Source organism: Solea solea, chromosome 7 (assembly GCF_958295425.1).
Source record: "Solea solea chromosome 7, fSolSol10.1, whole genome shotgun sequence".
Lineage (NCBI taxonomy): Eukaryota > Metazoa > Chordata > Actinopteri > Pleuronectiformes > Soleidae > Solea > Solea solea.
The window spans coordinates 16,917,015-16,930,925 of NC_081140.1; the positions used below are offsets into that span (position 1 = coordinate 16,917,015).

At 39.5% G+C, this 13,911-nt stretch overlaps 1 protein-coding gene across 1 annotated transcript in view; it reads right to left on the minus strand.

The window, feature by feature from the left end:
• Positions 1-2,728: 2,728 nt before the first annotated feature.
• Positions 2,729-13,911, minus strand: part of cbl (Cbl proto-oncogene, E3 ubiquitin protein ligase) — a 32,246-nt gene continuing 21,063 nt past the window's right edge. Inside the window, exons 6-16 of the mRNA XM_058633721.1 lie at positions 13,044-13,181; positions 12,429-12,516; positions 11,816-11,947; positions 11,415-11,633; positions 9,996-10,130; positions 8,862-9,275; positions 8,444-8,532; positions 8,040-8,246; positions 7,864-7,952; positions 7,339-7,572; positions 2,729-6,019 (exon numbers count right to left, since the gene is read on the minus strand). Of these exons, the coding sequence (XP_058489704.1) occupies positions 5,724-6,019; positions 7,339-7,572; positions 7,864-7,952; positions 8,040-8,246; positions 8,444-8,532; positions 8,862-9,275; positions 9,996-10,130; positions 11,415-11,633; positions 11,816-11,947; positions 12,429-12,516; positions 13,044-13,181 (2,041 nt within the window). The 3' untranslated portion in view covers positions 2,729-5,723. The remainder of the gene's footprint in view (positions 6,020-7,338; positions 7,573-7,863; positions 7,953-8,039; positions 8,247-8,443; positions 8,533-8,861; positions 9,276-9,995; positions 10,131-11,414; positions 11,634-11,815; positions 11,948-12,428; positions 12,517-13,043; positions 13,182-13,911) is intronic.

Below are 13,911 nucleotides of genomic sequence, written 5' to 3' on the forward strand. Positions count from 1 at the left end.
AAAAAAGTCATAGTATAGTATGTTGTCCAAAATGAGTCAAAAAAGTCATAGTATAGTATGACGTCCAAAATGAGACAAAAAGGTCATAGTATAGTATGTCGTCCAAAATGAGACAAAAAAGTCATACTATAGTATGTCGTCCAAAAATTGAAAAAAAAACTCATAGTATAGTATGTCGTCCAAAATGAGTCAAAAAAGTCATAGTATAGTATGGCGTCCAAAATCAGTCAAAAAAAGTCATAGTAAAGTATGTCTTTCAAAAATGGTCCTAAAAGTCATAGTATAGTATGTCGTCAAAATTAGAAAAAAAAGTCATACTATAGTGTGTCGTCCAAAATCAGTCAAAACAGTCATAGTATAGTATGTCGTCCAAAATCAGTCAAAAAACTCATAGTATAGTATTTCGTCCAAAATCAGACAAAAAAGTCATAGTATATTATGTGGTCCAAAATCTGTCAAAAAAAGTCATAGTAAAGTATGTCATCCAAAAATGGTCCAAAAAGTCAAAGTATAGTATGTCGTCCAAAATGAGTCATTAAAGTCATAGTAAAGTATGTCATCCAAAAATGGTCCAAAAGTCATAGTATAGTTTGCTGTCCAAAATGAGTCAAAAAAGTCATAGTATAGTATGTCGTCCAAAAATGAACAAAAAAGTCATAGTATAGTATGTCGTCAAAAAATAAAAAAAAGTCATAGTATAGTATGTTGTCCAAAAATGGTCCTAAAAGTCATAGTATAGTATGTTGTCCAAAATGACTTAAAAAAGTCATAGTAAAGTATGTCGTCCAAAAATGGTCCTAAAAGTCATAGTATAGTATGTTGTCCAAAAATGGTCCTAAAAGTCATAGTATAGTATGTCGTCCAAAATCAGTCAAAACAGTCATAGTATAGTAAGTCGTCCAAAATCAGTCAAAAAAGTCATAGTATAGTAAGTCGTCCAAAATCAGTCAAAAAAGTCATAGTATAGTATGTCATCCAAAATGAGACAAAAAGTTCAAACTTTAGTGTGTCGTCCAAAAATGGACAAAAAAGTCTTACTATAGTATGACGTCCTAAAATGGTCCAAAAAGTTATACTTTCGTATGTCGTCCAAAATGAGACAAAAAGTCATAGTATAGTTTGTCGTCCAAAATCAGTGAAAAAAGTCATAGTATATTATGTGGTCCAAAATCTGTCAAAAAAAGTCATACTATAGTATGTCATCCAAAAATGGTCCTAAAAGTCATAGTATAGTATGTCGTCCAAAATGAGTCATTAAAGTCATAGTAAAGTATGTCATCCAAAAATGGTCCAAAAAGTCATAGTATAGTATGTCGCCTAAAAATGAGACAAAAAAGTCATACTATAGTATGTTGTCCAAAAATTAAAAAAAAAGTCATAGTATAGTATGTCGTCCATAAATGGACAAAAAAGTCATAGTAAAGTATGTTGTCCAAAATCAGAGAAAAAAAGTCATAGTATAGTATGTCGTCCAAAATGAGTCAAAAAAGTCATAGTATAATATGTCGTCAAAAATTAGTCAAAAAAGTCATAGTATAGTATGTCGTCCAAAATCAGTCAAAAAAGTCATAGTATAGTATGTCGTCCAAAATCAGTCAAATAGTCATAGTATAGTATGTCGTCAAAAATCAGTAAAAAAAAAATCATAGTATAGTATGTCGTCCAAAATCTGTCAAAAAAGTCATAGTATAGTATGTCGTCCAAAAATAGACAAAAAAGTCATAGTATAGTATGTCGTCCAAAAATAGACAAAAAAGTCATAGTATAGTATGTCGTCCTAAAATGGACAAAAAAGTCATACTATAGTATATTGTCCAAAATGAGTCAAAATGTCATAGTATAGTATGTCGTCCAAAATGACTCAAAAAAGTCATAGTATAGTATGTTGTCCTAAAATGGATAAAAAAGTCATACTATAGTATGTCGTCCAAAAATGGTCCAAAAAGCCAAAGTATAGTATGTCGTCCGAAAATGGTCCAAAAAGTCATACTTTAATATGTCGTCCAAAATGAGACAAAAGTCATAGTATAGTATGGCTTAAAAAAATGGACAAGTATAACTTTTTTGTCTAATTTTTGACGACATACTAACCTATGACTTTTTTGTCAAATTATGGACGATATACTAAAGTATGACTCTCGTCAAATTTTGGACGACATACTAAAGTATGACTTTTTTTTCCCAAGTTTGGGTTTGACATACTAACTTATGATTTTTTTTCATATTTTGGACAACATACTTAACTATGACTTTTTTGTCAAATTTGGGATGACATATCAACTTATGATTTTTTTTCATATTTTGGACGACATATATATGAGTTTTTGTCACATTTTGGATGACATACTAGTATGACGTTTTTGCAGCAGCAGGCACTCTAATAATAATACGGGGTTCAGGCTCATTAAAAAGATGTGTTACAGTCAAGCTTGTCACTATCTCCTCACATATTTGCAGACACACAATAAATGAACAATGTTAATAGTAGCTTATCGTTTGCAGAGGTTTTCAAACTAGTAGATGTGTGAAAGATTATTTTCCTGATAGAGACTAATACATGTTTCACAACAAACCGTTTATGCTGAAATCTGGATTTGTCAATCAGGAATAAAACTTTTTCTTTTTTTTTTTACTCCTGAGTGACTATAGAATAAAAATATGACCAGAGACATTCTGAAATCTTCTCGCTTGACATTTTATGTATAAAGAAAACAAAACAAACACATGATGGCTTTTGCTTATTTTATTACAGCACTGTGCATACTTCCAAAGTGATATGAGCTTTAAAAACCATCGTAAAGTTAATGAATGCCTCTAACTGATGAGGGGGGTGATACAGCTACATGGACCAACATCTCCCTCCTCTGGTAGAAAGCTGAAGTACCCCAGCAGAGGGACCAAGAGCAAACGAGGGCTGGTGGGTATCAAGTATCACCAAGGCTGTGAAACTGATATGGTACTTGATTCGTCTTTTAAGTGAGAGGGGTGCAGGTAAGAGGCAATTCACAGATCAGCACTTGAGCTCTCTTTAACGAGCCCGATGCTGCCGACGATTCAGAGAGGACACGTTAATACAAGCAATACTGCACAATCTCGCCTTCAGAGATCGACATGTACAAATCAATACCTACAGACTCTCCTCAAACACAAGGCCTTAATCTAAACGTGGCGAGGATCTCTAAACATATGGCACTGCTCACAGAATTATTCACTCAAGTAAACAAAACCTTTGGAACAAAATACATGAACGAACAGGAATGCAAAATGAAATAAAACAGCTATTTTGTTTTCCTTTTCATAGCACTAACTTTATACATTTGGATTTTCTTTAGAGTGACAGTATCAAAGCACAAACTGGTATAACTGTGCGAAACCGAAACAAAAAAATATAGGTATATAATACACAACATCGCTGCCCTAAAAAACAAAACAAACAAAAAAACATTGGTACAGTATTGAGGATTGGGGACCTCCCCGTTTCATTACCCATAATTCAAAAAGTTTCTCAAGGCAACTAGGAACAGATGTCCAGACAGCGAGAAGAGGGCGTCCAGGCAAGAGACAGCAGAAACCCGAGAAATGTAGGGCTGATTAGCTATTGATGCGTCATCTAATGTATAAAAAAAAGATTAAATTAACAAAGAAAATAAAAACATTCTTCATAGGCTGGGAAAGGTTCAAGTCAATGTACCTAAAAGCTCTGTGCATCGATTTCTTATTCATTCATAGTACCTAGAAATGAAGCGCTCGTCTCTAGTCCTGCAAATATTGGTAATATGAACAATGTGCAAGTTATAATGTGACAAAAGGCTACTCATGTGACTTCATTGAGCAGATACTTTTGGCTACATGTCACCTGGATGAACAGACAGCCGACACGGGAGCTACTGCCTTTGCCAGTGCGTCTCCACTGGGTTTTCGAGAGCCTGGGTAAACGCCACTTGTTTCGATAAAACATTATTCCTGAGTAAGTTCTTACAGTTGGCCCAAATACTGATTTCACTGTAGACTTGGGGGTGGGCCAGCGAAACCCATGAGCCTACTTTTTTTTCAAAAGCCTCACTCTCTTTCACTCAGACAAACTCCACAAAGAAAGGAAACTGATGTGAAAGAGGAGCCCGAATGGCTGGTTGCCGTAACCAAAGCATTTTTTTGTTGCTTTATTATTGTTGTTATACAGAATGTAAGTAACAAAAAAAAAAAAAAAAAGAGAAAAACAAAACAAAACCAAACACTGAAGAGTTGACAGCTTGCGAGCGCTGCAAGCTCACAAGCGATTTGTACTTTCAAGTATGCTACATTATGGACTGGAGAAACACGGGGGATACTGTCACTTTAAAGAAACGGGACGACGCTTAAACACAATATTCACAAATGTACACTTAAGGCTTAATTGTTTTTGCACTAACAATGGTAGCAGCAGTGAAGCACTTCTGAATCATTATAATAACAATATTTATGATCATATTACAATAATATATTACCCAAGCAAATCAATGACTTTTTTTTTTTGTTTTCTTAACACTGGACTGAGCTGGAGACTCAGAAAGTTGAATCAAGTCAGCCAGCGATGTTAGACGAAAACAGAAGAGAAACATTTCAGCCACAAACGGATCACACAACACTCGTCGGTCTGGTACTGCAGGGTCGTCAACACGAGTACGTCCTCTAATAATCTCATCGTCAGGCTGTACAGCTCCACTGGGCCCCGTCATATGAGTTAGAGCAGTAGTATGTTTAGCGAGCGCGCGAGTTTGACTCTCTTTCCACATTCATGATGTACAGAAACGGGTGTTCATTTAAGAGCAGGTCATGAGGAGGAGGAGGAGGAGGAGGAGGTCGTCTGGCAGTCATGCATGCTCACATACACACAAGGACACACACTGCCAGACAAGTGTCCGCACCTGAAACCATCGTCATGCTACTTAAAAACAAAAAAACATGACAAAAACAAGGATGTATTTCTGAAAAACAGACCAAGTACCAAAGCAATGTTGTTAATCACAGGCCCTAACAGACTGAATTCGTAATGGGGGAAAAAGCTTTTTCTGCATGTCGTCTAAGCAGTTGCCGATTAACACATCCTCGCGAGGAAGATACCTCAACTCTTCCCGACACGACTTCACTCGCTCACATCCCCTCGTCTCCCCCCCCGTATCACCACGGCCAACAGTGACCCTCAAAGCTGAAATCAGTTTTGCATACTGTATATGCACATACTGTATATATTACACACATTTACTATATATTTACTCATATATTAAATTTTAATATAGACATACATTTTGTTTTGTTTTATCCGTGAGGTGTTGGTTACATTTTCAGCAAGAGGCTTCAACATGAAAGATAACAATCTGGTCTTGTAAGGATTTCCAAGTCCTGCGTCATGTGGCGTCCCCGGGTCATGGTTCCATATGTCCTCCGTCAGTCAAACGGAGATGTTCTTGAAAAAGAAGAGGCCTGCGGTAACAGATTTGTATTTATTTATTTTTTGTTGTACAAAGGCCAGACACTGTTGAAAGCGCATGGAGTGCAGGGGGCGTGGAGTCCCAGAGATGCTGTGAGCTCGCTGGAGTATCAGCCAGTTAAAATCCACAGGGGTGTCGGGGCGTCAGCCAGCACTGGATGCTGCAGGCGATTGGGCTTCGGGCCGATGCCGATGTAAACCCCGAGGCCAAGCGAGGGCGAGAGAGCAAACGCGAAAAGATGGCACAAGGAGTGTGCTATGTAACGATATGAGCGGAGGAGGGAATGGAGACAAACTCGCGTAGGATATTCTTGGCCATTTCGATATTGTTCTGTGCAATCACCAGTGCTTTCTGGATGTCCTGGTAAGAGTATCCCTGACTCATGAGGTGCTCTATCTCGCTACTGATCTGAGGGTTGGCTTCTCCTCCTGTTGCCCCACTGCTGGGCGGCGCAGGGGTTGGCGGGACAGGACTGGGCCGGCGCTCTGAGTTGATTCGCCTGGGCAGAGGCTTTGGAGGTCTCTCTGGTGCTTCCACCGGCTCTGAGAAGGCTGAAAAAAAAGAGGACAGGAAGTGTTAAAAATACCAATTCTTTTATTACTTTAAAATACTTAAAAAAAGGTCAGGATATGTCAACATGGTTTTCAAATTAAAAAGTTTGATTACTGTAATTTGGCACTTGTATCAGACAGCATGTCTGAGATAAGCTACATATATCTGCTGTATGGTGAAATGGTTGACCTTTCCTTTACAGTGACCTTTAACAAAGCACTAAAAAAAAGGCCCAATTATCACACGAGAGCTAGTGAATGTCTGACAGTCACGTATAATTGGTCCTTGACTAGAGATTCAGCTCTTTAGACACTCAGACACCTGACAATCATCATGGGGGGTAAATGTCAGCCTGCTGCAGAGACCAAAAAAACATCACTCATAGGCTTCACATACAAATGTATTCACATCACTCCTTTAAAGCTTTTTCAGGAACGATGTAACATTATTCGTGTGTTGTGTCCATTTGAAAACCTTTGTGTTTTCAGTCCAACTCCAACCCACTTTGAGGCCATCTCACTCTACTAAAGCAGTGCTGCTGTTGCCTCCGTACGTCTTGATATCAAGGGAAACTATGCAGCCCAGGAATGTTGCCTGCTGAAAAGAGCTCTGAACACCACTATACTGAGAAATACAGAGGGAGTCGTGTGGAACCAATAGGCTTAATCAGCAGTGGTCTGACTGTGACAGACATTTGTTAACATTCAAATTTAACAACGTTAGCGTTACAGTTTTAAGCTCATCAGTGACGCCACCAAAATCTTCTAAATCACCATGTTGCCTTGGAGTCATTTTCTGCATGACTCCATCTCTTCATCGTTTTGGAGTACTTCCTTTATATTTCTTCGACCGAGTGTGAAAGGTCAGCCAAGGCAGCTAATGTGGGCAAACTCTGCCTCTGAGCGGGCGGTGGTTCCTGCAGCCAACTTGCTAAATGTCAATAGGTAAGACACTAGACCTCTAACGGCTGTAAACTAAATGATGTGCGATAGTTGTTTAGTATTAACTCCTTACCAATACTACTTTGGAGATGTGCAGACTGTGTTAAAATGTTTAACAGAGAACTGGGAAATAAGAATTTAATACTTCAGATATAAAAGGCAGGTGAGGAAACTATTAGTCAGTGTTTACATAAACCACAAGTAGAAGTGCTGTGAAATATCAGCGCAGGAGTGGGTCTCTAAACTGAAGAAAATAACTGGTCCAGATGATTGGCAGGTGGATAATTAATATGCGGATGTGGCATCATTATTATACATTCTATACTACATATTTAAAAAAAAAAAAGCTGTGGCACAGAAGAGCCCAATATACTTACATGCTGACGCTCCGGCATCGGAATCTAAAGAAAGACGTCCATAAGCAGCCATGGAGGACAAGCTCGATGAGGACGATGACGACGAACACACCAGCTCTGAAAGGGTCCGTCGGGCAAGGGGCATTGGCAGCCGGGGTTTTGGGAAGTCATAGCCGTTTTCCTCTTCCTCCCTGGTCTCCGTCGTGAGGTCCGTGGGACCATTGGTCATCGCCAGAGGAGGCAATTCTGAATAGTCTAAAAGGATGAAAAACGATTAGTATACTCTACAGTATCGGCAATGATGAATTGATTATTAAATATAACTAAAAGGTTGCTCGCTGGGTTTTCAGTTTCTTAAATACAAAATGTTTCTGCTTACCTTGCACCATAGAACAAAGGAAACATTCTGATTAACTTTGGTTTATGTACAAACAAGTACAAAATGTCCATGTGATGTTACGTCCAGTTTTCACAACACAAAAAAAGGATATGGAAGCTACTTGTGCTACAGATTAAGTTCACACAAAGTTGAGTGAATAAAACTACCTGAATCTCTGGCTTGTTGTGCCCGGGCCTGGATGTTGTACATAGCTTCATACATCTGAGGTCCATCCTCTAGCTCAGACACCGCCAGCCTTCAACAGACAAAAACAATTGAATAAAGCGATGAATTAACAAACATTTTTCTTGAAGTGAGTCTAGAAGAAGAGTGACTTAAATACCTAGAGTTGAGTGAGAAGGCTTGGGTCTGTGTTTGGAGTGCAGATAGAGCCTGAGACTGTGGCGGCCTTGGGACAGGTGGGGTCTCTCCTACAGCTGATGCCGCGATGGGGGGAAGGACAGGTCGAGAGGAGGGGATCATGTACTCCGACTCCTCCTCACTGTCTCGTGCCTCGTCACCTGCCACTGCCCTCAGGGACTGAGAAGGTCTGCACACAAACACCGGAACATTTTACGGTAGAACTAGTTTCGGAAAACCTGAACACACTGGTGGCTCATTTTTTGGAGGGGAACAAACTTCCTTTATTTATGTACATTTTGTAAGTTCTTTGTATAAACCATTTTAACACATTATAAGATCACTGTCCTTAAGGGGTAATGTCATTATCCTGCCAATATAACGTACCTGATCGCCAGTGAATAGATAGCGTTGGCTGAGGCCGAGGACTTGACTTTAGGGTTGTCATATTCTTGACCAGCTATTGCGGCAAAACTCTGGGGGGAAAAAAATCAGAAATGCAAGACATTTTTAAGTCAATCTTTCCTGATTTCTTGTTGAGTTACAAGATAAGAATGATGCCACTCTCAGTGACAGACAAGTGTATTCCCTTGATGTCAAATTATCTCTTTATACATTTTTATAAAGCCTTTCAGAGGTGACATATAGACCTATTTTATGTTCCCACTAATGTGATTATGCTGCAGCTGATGTTGTTTTGCACAGTTAATTCTAATTCAAATACTATATGCATGTAATTGTAGCCAATGCAAACGCATCAAACCACATGGCAGTACAGTGTGTGGTGTTTCGTGGTTCCTCTGACCAGCTGATGATCCAGACTGAGGGAGCTGTTGTTCTTCTGTGAATCTGAGCGGGTGTCCAGAACAGATGGCAGTGCCAATGGGAGGGAGTGTCGGTTGGAGAGTTCCCTGACACCTGCTCGAATGTCCCCTCCCAGACTGGACACTTGGGAGGACGAGGAGGATGACGAGGAGGAAGAGGAGGTGGGGGCCTTGGGAACAGGCCTGGAGTTCCAGTCAGCCAGCGGCCGGTTTGGAGGTGTGGGAGGAAGCTTATCTCGAGTGGGCTCCCCAGGAGTGCAGGGTAAGGGACGCCTCTGCAGCCGTGTATCGGTGGCTGCCCCGGCTGTGTGAGGCCGATCTGGAGGAGGAGGAGGAGGAAGATCCCTCAGTGATGGGGGGAGGGGGAGAGGCTTGTCTTTGTGGTGAGATGCTGCCTGGGGGGGAGAAAGAGAAGCAGGGAGTCCATTTAGACTTCATAAAGTATTGATGTGAAATCCAAGAAAATGGTGCTGTTGGCTTCCACAGTAGACATAATCCTTTTAGCTAGAAAACCATGGCATATGAATTTGTAAGTATGTTCAACAAGATACATAATTTATGTATTTATGTCTTCACCAAGGTAAATTGCTTCCTCTAGCTGCAGACAATTCAAACTTCCCATTTACAGTTTCCATTTATCTGCATTTAAGCAGAAATGTGTGGTGACATGAAAGTGTTAAAGTGAGTAACATTAGTAAAATAGAATGTAAAATATTATACAGACTATTGTGCCCATCATGTCAACAGGAAACTTGTGTCAAGGCTAATTTAAAAAACAGGACAGGGTTATAGGTCGATATAGGTTATTTTTATTTTATATTTTAGCATGGCTTTTTCTATTGATGCCCCATGAAAGTCGAGCTATTTCATACCACAAAGCTGAATATTGACTAGTTTAGATGGTTTTTATAGATATACAAAATCTATGATTATCCCCCCTTCTTTCCTATAAGTCATGTTCTTTTTTTCAGTTGATTTTCAGGCTAAAAGAGACCATTCCAGGTGCACCGTAAACTAGTAAAAGAAACACAAAAACCCAACAACACCCGTGTCTAACCATTACTGAAATGTCTTCTATTGCATAAACTAGTTACAAGTTGAAGTATTTCAGTTACCTTGGAGGTAACTCCAGGGCTGGAGGCACCACTGGGGTTGGGAGGTCTGTGTGGTGGTAGCAGGTCTAGTCTGGGTGGCACAGGGGGAAGAGATGACTGTGGAGCCATGGACATGGGTGACGGGGGACGCTCCACCTACATGACAACAGTAAGCATGAGACATGATCACATTCTGCTACGTGGGTAACATATTAAAACAATCAGCGTTTCCTCTGTATATGATATATACATGATGAAAACGGCAGCAACATTACCCAACCACTTCCAACAGTGATGCAAGCCAGATGCAAGCCACACCTGGCTGTGTGTGTACAAACGGAGTACACACTCTTATTTATCTTTGAATGGTCTAATGCTATCTCATTCTGCTCTGTCTGGAGAATACAGTGGACAAAGAGAAGGACAGTGTTCTTTCCCTCTCCTTTAAAACTGTAGATGAATGCAAATGTGTTTTTTTTTTTGTGGTATAACATTTTGGAACCAATTATGTAGACTTGCACAATATTATGCGCATCTACATTTTACAATTAATGCAATCCAACTTTGGCACAAATTCCATGTGTAGGAGGATCATAATGCAGGAAGGTGTTAATGATTATAACCTCAATTGTATATATTACTGAGGCTACTGGTGCTGTAGTGGAGGTGGCATTAGACAAATCTAACAATATACATTCTAGCTCACACTAACTAACACTTTTGGAAATTTCAAACCGTGTCAATTAAAGGCAAAAACTTTTATTTTATTGTTACTGTGGGTAACTAATAAAAATGAATAAAACTACTGTATTACACTTAACATGGGTGCCAAATAAAGTGGTTACTGTCAGAAAGGTAGGCCTTTTAATTTACAGATATCTCAAATACATTTTGTTCAAAAAGAACTTATTTTAAGTAAAGCCACCGACGTTCCAGTGTACAAGCACATTTAAATAGATACCAGTCGTCAATGATGAGAGAAGGAGCACCTGATTCTGCAATCAAAGTGTGCGTGATATCGATATGAGCGGCACTAAAAGCTGCTACCTTGACACCAGGAAAGCTGAAGATTTAAATGAGAGCTGTGAACTTGAAGCAAACAAAGAGTGGTGAGGTCAAAGTTGGTTTAGAAGTAGTAGTAATGTTTGTTTGGTTTGCTTATTGCAATAAGATCATTCATATCCAAAGCTCAGCTGTTCACAACCACAATACCACCTTGCTCAATTAGTAGTATATTCCATTTCTGCCAATAAATCCTCTACACACTGGACCTTTAAAGCCGTGTTTCCACCTAGTGGAACGGTTCAGTGCGGTATGTATTTCTTTGTGGTTCCATTAGGAATTATACCAAAATAACCCACCCCGGCGACAGTACTGTACCAAACTGAACCGTACCGTGATGGAAACACAGCAAAAGTCACAGTGTTTGCACAATCTCACCTTTGTACAGGCAAGTTTGCTCATCATTAAGTGGGGGTCTTCAAGTCTGTCATCATCATCATCGTCATAACTGGGCGATGGTGCACCCTCGGCCCCAATTGCGCTCCTGCAGGAGCCTCCGCTGTTGTCCTTGGGGTCAAAAGGATCAACAACTATGGGCTCTGTGCCCTTAATCTCACAGCGACAGAAGGGACAGCCCGTTCCCTGTCCTTCCGATTCCTGCAACACAAGCATAACAGATGTAGAAGCCCAGAGATAAAGAAGGTTATGAATTTCTATATGTCTGTTATGTCTGTACAAAAGGAACCTTCAACAGAGCTCCTTTCTCAACATGTATGAGTTATGACACTTAACTCGGAGCAAACAACCCACACAAATCCCTTCCATCCACCCACTCCTACCTGCCAGGCAGTGAGACAAGAGGTGCACATGAGATGGCCACAGGGCTCAATCTTCACATCCTTGTCATTCTCAGCACAGATCTTACATAGCTGGAAAGTGGAACCCATCTCACAGTACAGCTCATATTGCTCCTGGTGAAAAACAATGTGAAAGTTATGAGCTCTCAGTTCCCAAAAAACAGCTTTAACATCACATGGTAACATCGCCTGAGATCATTTCTAAAGAGCTTGGCAGAATCTGGAGCAATGTCAAAATGTGGGGGTGTGTTTTTTTTTTTATTTCAGTCCAGTGCTCAAGCAAAAGATGAATCTGTTTATCAACACCTTCACAAATCCTGAGAGGATATGTAAGCCTAAACAGAAAGAGGCTCTCAGAATGAATGGTTTTATATATTTATGAAATACTGGAGGACAGAAATGGGGTTTTTGTCTGCAAGGTCCTCGAAGTGCAGGGCAAAGCCAATTAAAATAAAAGTTTCTTTTCATTCAGTAAAATGTGTCATTTCCTGACACTTTTTACTAACTCACATCAAAGAAAATGACTCCATGTTAAAACTAAACCATTCATTTTTAAAATATTATAAAATATGCATGTTAATTAATACGCTCTGACCTGCGTGACTTTGATGTGGTCTTGAGGTGAAGGCTCACACAGTCCTGTCAAATCAGGGTTTTGAGTCCGGCCGTCAGGGAATAAATAGCTAAAGAGACAGAGACACATTGAGTTAAGTTCCCTACCTTTTGGAATTTCCACCGGCATTTTTGTGGAAAAGTTATCATCATTATACTGCATGTATAACCAACAGGCTGCTGTAATGAGGAAAACATCTGTTTAATCAATTCACTCAATCTGGCAACACATTTCAAAACAATCACAAAGTTGAAACCTTTATAGTATTAGGACTACTTCACAAATGGATCAGATGCTGTTATTACAGTTTGATAAATATTTTTTGGATGCAGGTGATAACTGTATTGGGTTTCCTAGTTTAAATCAGCACTTGATTACAGGTTGGAACAGGCATTAGCTTTTCATTAAACAAAAGAAACAACATTAGAAACAAACAGTTTCCATTCTGGTTATGATAACACCATAATTAAGGGAACAGGCAATATGATATGGCTGAATCGGTTTAAATGAAGACCCAAAATGGCAGATCAGTGGTCCAGATGTAACCCAGAGGGAAATGAAAGATGAGGGTGCCAAACAAAATGCCAGTGGACTTACAATCCTTCCCTGAAGCCATCTATGAGGGCCTGGAAGAGGGGTTTATTGTGAGGAATAGTTTGCAGTATATTTCCATCTGCTGTCACATAGCCGATCGCCCACTGGCCCAGCCGTGTGCAACTCAGGCGGAAAATGTAGCTGCGAAGAGAGACATGACACACAGTCACACTTTGTTACACTAAAAAAACTAATCAATCAGTAGCCAGGAATACAAATAGTTTCTGGATATTGTGAATACAAAGGAGGATTGCATTTGTAATATTTTTTCTCAACTACAATAAAATCCAAATCAAAACGTAAAGGTTGAACAAGGCATGAAAATTACCCTTTGGGAATTATACTTTATGTTCATGATCATAAAAGTAGTCTGGACACACATCAAACGTTAAAAAGGTAAGATCAGTTACTCCATCTAAAGGTAAGACAATGCAAGCGGTATTGGCAGAGCAATGCAAACCCTGCATGTGTATTCAATTGTACATATCCTAGGCAGCAAACAATGTTTTAACTATTTTTTAACTATTAACTATTTTCAATGTATTACAACTATTTTAACATTGTAATAATAATATTTAGATAATGACATAATCATGGCATCCGTTTTTAAATGGGGTGAATAAATCTTGTGGTTGAAGGGTATCCATAGGCATAAACACTCATCTTTGCTGGATGAAAACAGAGGCTCTGCAGGAAACCGGCTAGATCAACTGGAATATGTTAAAAGCACAGCTACTCAAGCCCAGGATACATAGAGTGGAAATATAAGAGTGTCTAAGAGGCAGGCTACATGACTCCGGCAAACATTTCCTGGCTGCAGATTTCTATGTACAAGTTGACAAACTTGTTTTCCTGACAGGATGGGAGCGAG